Here is a 5,370-nt window from a genome sequence, read left to right on the forward strand (position 1 = left end):
TTATTTATTTAATAATTTACAGACTAAAATAAATATTTTGAGCATAAAAAAAAAATATTTATTTTTGATCAATTAACTAATTGAACTATATTTAAGTCGAGAGTCCAATTATATAATTTATATTTAATTTTCTTGTATTTTTAAAATTAAAAATCTGATCTACTCTGTCCGATTTTAGTTGTATTAAATTTAAATAAATAAAAATTTTATGGACTAAGTTGTTTTATAGGTTCCTTAAAATTGGATTGAATCGAATTAACTAAATTTTTAGTTATTTTTTAATTTGGATTGACGGTTGCAAATTTTAATTAAATATATATTTTATGAACTAACATTTTTATTTTTATTAAAAAAAAAATTTAAATAAATAAATTAGAGAACTAATTGATTGTTTATTTAATAAAAGTTATTTAGTTTGAAAATTTTAAAACCCTAAACTAGAAATAGAGATGATTGGTTGAGCATAACCCATTAATAAAAATCCATAAATATCATATTAAAATAAAAATCTAAAATAATAATTAAGAAAAATATTTAAGAAATGGGAAAAAAATCCAAAAATTAATTATAAATATTGAACATTATCACTGACATTTCTCTATCACCCCCTTGACTTCCCTACTCTGTTTCTTCTTCTTCTTCTTCTTCCTCCTTCAGTTCCCTTTCTCTCTCTTCCTCTCATTACAGAGAGATAAGAGAGAGAAACAAAAAAACACAGACCCAATAACTCCTGCCTTAGATTCCATTCACGAAACCCACTAACTCTTCCTCCTCTGTTCTGTTCTGTTCTGTTCTGTTTCTCTCTGTTTTTTTCAATGTTCTCGAACTCCCCGCCGCACCCAGATTCCTCCGCCGCTGCGGATAAGTCCAATGGCAGCGCCGAGCTGCCTTCTGAGGAACGGTGTTCGGTGGAGGAGGTGGCTCTGGTCGTGCCGGAAACTGACGACCCGTCTCTTCCGGTGATGACTTTTCGGTCATGGGTTCTTGGTCTTGTTTCTTGTTGCCTTCTCATTTTCCTCAACACTTTCTTCACTTACCGTTCTCAGCCACTCGCCATCTCCGCCATTCTTATGCAGATCGCTGTTCTCCCAATTGGCCGATTCATGGCCTCCACTCTCCCAAACAGGGAGTTTCATTTTTTCCGATGGAAGTTTAGTCTCAATCCTGGCCCTTTCAATATGAAGGAGCATGTTATTATCACCATTTTTGCTAACTGTGGCATCTCCTATGGCGGCGGCGATGCCTATTCCATCGGCGCCATTACTGTCATGAAAGCTTATTATAAACAGAGCTTGAATTTCTTCTTAGCCCTTCTCATCGTCTTAACCACCCAGGTTTGCATCTTTATGAATGAAAAGGGGCTAATTCAAAAGTTTTGTATTTTGAATATCGATTTAAGTCAAAAATAATGAACACCCATTTTCTAAAACATCCAGATTGATAAGATCTAGACTCTTTTCTCACATTCCCCTGTTTTGAATCTTTTTCTCTTTGGCTGTTCTTCAGATTTTGGGATATGGATGGGCTGGAATGCTGAGAAGGTACCTGGTAGATCCTGTTGAAATGTGGTGGCCTGCAAATCTGGCACAGGTTTCTCTGTTTAGGTACCCTTTCTTAATCCCTTTTCCAAATTTGGAGCTTAGAGGGTTAGCAGCTTTAACTCTGACATGCTCTGTTTTATTTGCCTTGCTCTGTTTTTTTTCCCCTGTTTTAGAGCTCTTCATGAGAGGGAAGACAAATCAAAAGGGATGACAAGGATGAAATTCTTCTTGATCTTTATGGGAGCCAGCTTTGTGTACTACGTTTTTCCAGGTTACTTGTTACAAATCTTGTCATTCTTCTCGTGGGTTTGTTGGGTTTGGCCTCGTAGCATCACGGCTCAGCAAATTGGGTCGAGCCAAAGTGGACTTGGGCTCGGTGCTTTCACCTTCGATTGGGCTGGGATTTCAGCCTACCATGGAAGCCCACTGGTGTCGCCATGGTCCTCAATTCTAAACGTGGGTGTTGGGTTTGTTATGTTCATTTATATCATCCTCCCTGTTTGCTACTGGAAGTTCAACACTTTCGACGCCCGCAAATTTCCCATTTTCTCTAATCAGCTCTTCACCAGAACAGGCCATAAATATGATACTACGAAGGTTTTAACCCCCAAATTTGACCTCAATATTGCTGCTTATAATAACTATTCGAAGCTGTATCTTAGCCCCCTGTTTGCCCTCTCCATTGGATCTGGGTTTGCCAGGTTCACTGCTACTCTAACCCATGTCGCCTTGTTTCATGGACGGTATGCTTTTCTTTCACTTTTTCTTGCTTTTTCATGTTATCTTGCTTTCCACTTTCAATATTTTATTTCGTTCTGCCATACTTTGTTGTTTTAGGTCTAGTTTAGTTTAGTTTATGAACTTTTCTATATGTTATTTTATGATTGTGGGGTTTGTTTGTCTTTTTAACTTGAAAACACTTTATCTTGTGATTGCATGTCCTATTTTGTAAAGGACTCAAGCCCACCGCTAGTAGATATTGTCATCTTTCGGGCTTTCCCTCATAGTTTATAAATGTCTTTGCTAAGAAGAGGTTTCCGAACTCTTATATAGAATGCTCCATTCTCCCTCCAACCGAAGTGAGATCTCATAATCCACCTTCCTTTAGGGCCTAGTTTCTTTGCTGGCACTCATTCTCTCATTCCAATTGATGTGTGACCTTCCAATCCACCCTGTTCAGGGCCTAGTGTCATTGCTGGCACACCATCTTCGGGGCTTAGTCTCCTTATTGGCACATCACTCGGTGTCTGACTCTTATACCATATGTAACGGCCCAAGCCCATCACTAGCCGATACTGTTCTCTTTGGGCTTTCCCTCAAAGTTTTTAAAACACCCTTACTAGCCGCAGAGGTTTCCACACCCTTCTAAAGAATGCTTCATTCTCCTCTCCAATCAGGGATCTCACAGTTAATGTTTGATGTGTTTATTGAATTAAGACTAGACTTTGCCCGGAATGTATTTCTAATTCTTTCAAAAGCTGCAATATTACTTCGTGTCAAATCAACCCATGTTTGTTCTCACATCAAATTGGGTTTAATCACGATTAAGTTTAGAGATTAGAGATCAAATACATATATCACTATAGTTATAAACCACGTTTAAGATTGTGCACTTTTAATGATCTAGGGACATATGGAAGCAGAGCAGGGAAGCAATCAAGAATGCTAAACTAGACATCCATGCCAAGTTGATGCAAAACTACAAACAAGTGCCAGAATGGTGGTTCTTGGTCCTATTATTCGGTAGCACTGTGATATCTCTTCTGATGTCGATTGTGTGGAAGGATATCGTGCAGCTGCCGTGGTGGGGCATGCTATTTGCCTTCGCTATGGCTTGGATTGTCACCCTCCCAATCGGGGTCATTCAAGCGACAACCAACCAGGTAATCAAACGGGAATTAGTAGTAGTAGCACTCGCTCGTCTTTGTTTACGTTCTAAAACAAAAGACTTATATCTATATGGAATGTTATGCAGCAACCTGGATATGATATCATAGCACAGTTCATCATTGGTTATATTCTCCCTGGAAAACCAATAGCAAATCTACTTTTCAAGATCTATGGAAGAATCAGCACAGTTCATGCTCTTTCTTTCTTATCTGATCTTAAACTTGGCCATTACATGAAAATCCCACCAAGATGCATGTACATTACCCAGGTGATCTTTTAGCAAACTTCAATGTTTCTTTTGAGAGTTTATGATCTTTTGACTGATTCGTGTTTTCTCAGTTAGTCGGGACACTCGTTGCCGGGACGATTAACCTCGCCGTTGCTTGGTGGATGTTAGACAATATAGAGAACATCTGTGATACTGAGGCTCTCCAACCTGATAGTCCATGGACGTGTCCGAAATACCGAGTGACGTTTGATGCATCTGTTATCTGGGGACTAATAGGACCGAGGCGATTGTTTGGACCGGGCGGGTTGTATCGAAACTTGGTGTGGCTATTCCTGATTGGAGCTGTTCTTCCCGTTCCTATTTGGGCATTGAGTAAAGTTTTCCCTGAAAAGAAATGGATTGCATTGATAAACATACCAGTTATATCCTATGGCTTTGCAGGGATGCCACCAGCAACACCTACAAACATAGCTAGTTGGCTCATCACTGGTACCATTTTCAACTACTTCGTCTTCCGATACCATAAGCGATGGTGGCAGAAGTACAACTACGTCCTCTCGGCTGCGCTCGACGCAGGGACAGCGTTCATGGGCGTGCTGCTTTTCATTGTGCTGCAGAATGGGGGACATAACTTGAGGTGGTGGGGATCACAACCTGATCATTGTCCTTTGGCTAAGTGTCCAACTGCTCCCGGGATCGTCGTTAAAGGATGTCCAGTGTTTTAGCTAGATCGTCGAGGCCCGGGACGATGAAACTGATAGCCATTATGTTTTAGAGAGTTAGGTTCGGGTTCTTGCTTTGCTTATGTTGTTTGTAAATGCTAGTTTGAAGTGATTTGGGTAGGGTTTATATTATGACATCATATTAACTACAAGTTGTGTTATAATATCTTTTAGTGTATGACAATGGAGAGAGCGAAGCATAAAATAAAATGCTAGTAAAGTTCGCTTCAAGAGACTCGAGCACCGACTGGCTGATGTAAAATTTTGAAAACACATAATAATTTAAATTTTTTTAAAAAACATACGTGCATTTAATAATTATCAATTCAAACAAGCCACTTAGTTTAAGTTAGGCAAGTTCACAAGAACATTTAAAGTACGACATGACCTACGAAATACTAACATTAAATGACATGGTGCAAAATAATGGATTTATAAAAAGCGTAAAGATCAGTGAGACCAAAACACTTATTTAGCCTGACCCATATAGTCTCGTAGCTTGTGTACGTTCTCGCCTCAACCGGCTCCATCTAGACACCATCTGAAAAGAATTAAAGTAGCATGGATTATAAAAAAAATACTCGGGACGTAGTTTGCTTTTAGTTCTGTACTTGTACTTAAGTTTATTCTCATTAAATCATTCATTGTTCATCCGGTGTCTTATTCATACTTACGAGTTTGTTCCTAAGTTAGCTTTTCTAGGCTATTTCCTAGGTTTCCTCAGTTCAGCTAAGCTCGACTTAGGGTCATGGTACGAAAGTTATAAGTTCTCTTTCTTAGCCCTATATGAGCCATCATTTCTAAGGGTTCGTTCTTGCTACTCTAAGGTAGTTATCTTGGTTAGATGGTTCTAAGGTTTTAAATTATCATCATATTCATAGACCAATATCTCATAGGTCTTCGAGGCACGACTCCGAGGTCAATTCCAACCCATAGTTCTCATCATACCTTTATGGTTCTAGTACAGTTTTAGTTGACATCGCCCTAA

At 38.8% G+C, this 5,370-nt stretch overlaps 1 protein-coding gene across 1 annotated transcript; it reads left to right on the forward strand.

Annotated features, from left to right (window-relative positions):
• Positions 1-815: 815 nt before the first annotated feature.
• Positions 816-4,613, forward strand: LOC111784101 (oligopeptide transporter 3-like). Its single transcript, XM_023664927.1, has 6 exons — positions 816-1,334; positions 1,507-1,604; positions 1,715-2,284; positions 3,169-3,424; positions 3,517-3,699; positions 3,771-4,613. The coding sequence occupies exons 1-6, from the start codon at positions 816-818 to the stop codon at positions 4,383-4,385; spliced, it is 2,241 nt and encodes a 746-aa protein (XP_023520695.1). The 3' UTR covers positions 4,386-4,613.
• The last annotated feature ends 757 nt before the right edge of the window (positions 4,614-5,370 follow it).

Source organism: Cucurbita pepo, unplaced genomic scaffold (genome assembly GCF_002806865.2).
Source record: "Cucurbita pepo subsp. pepo cultivar mu-cu-16 unplaced genomic scaffold, ASM280686v2 Cp4.1_scaffold000154, whole genome shotgun sequence".
NCBI lineage: Eukaryota > Viridiplantae > Streptophyta > Magnoliopsida > Cucurbitales > Cucurbitaceae > Cucurbita > Cucurbita pepo.

Coding starts and splice junctions, on each gene's coding strand:
- LOC111784101 (XM_023664927.1), top strand. CDS start 816: ATGTTCTCGAACTCCCCGCCGCACCCAGATTCCTCCGCCGCTGCGGAT. Junction 1,335..1,506: donor TCATCGTCTTAACCACCCAG/GTTTGCATCTTT, acceptor GCTGTTCTTCAG/ATTTTGGGATATGGATGGGC. Junction 1,605..1,714: donor GCACAGGTTTCTCTGTTTAG/GTACCCTTTCTT, acceptor CCCCTGTTTTAG/AGCTCTTCATGAGAGGGAAG.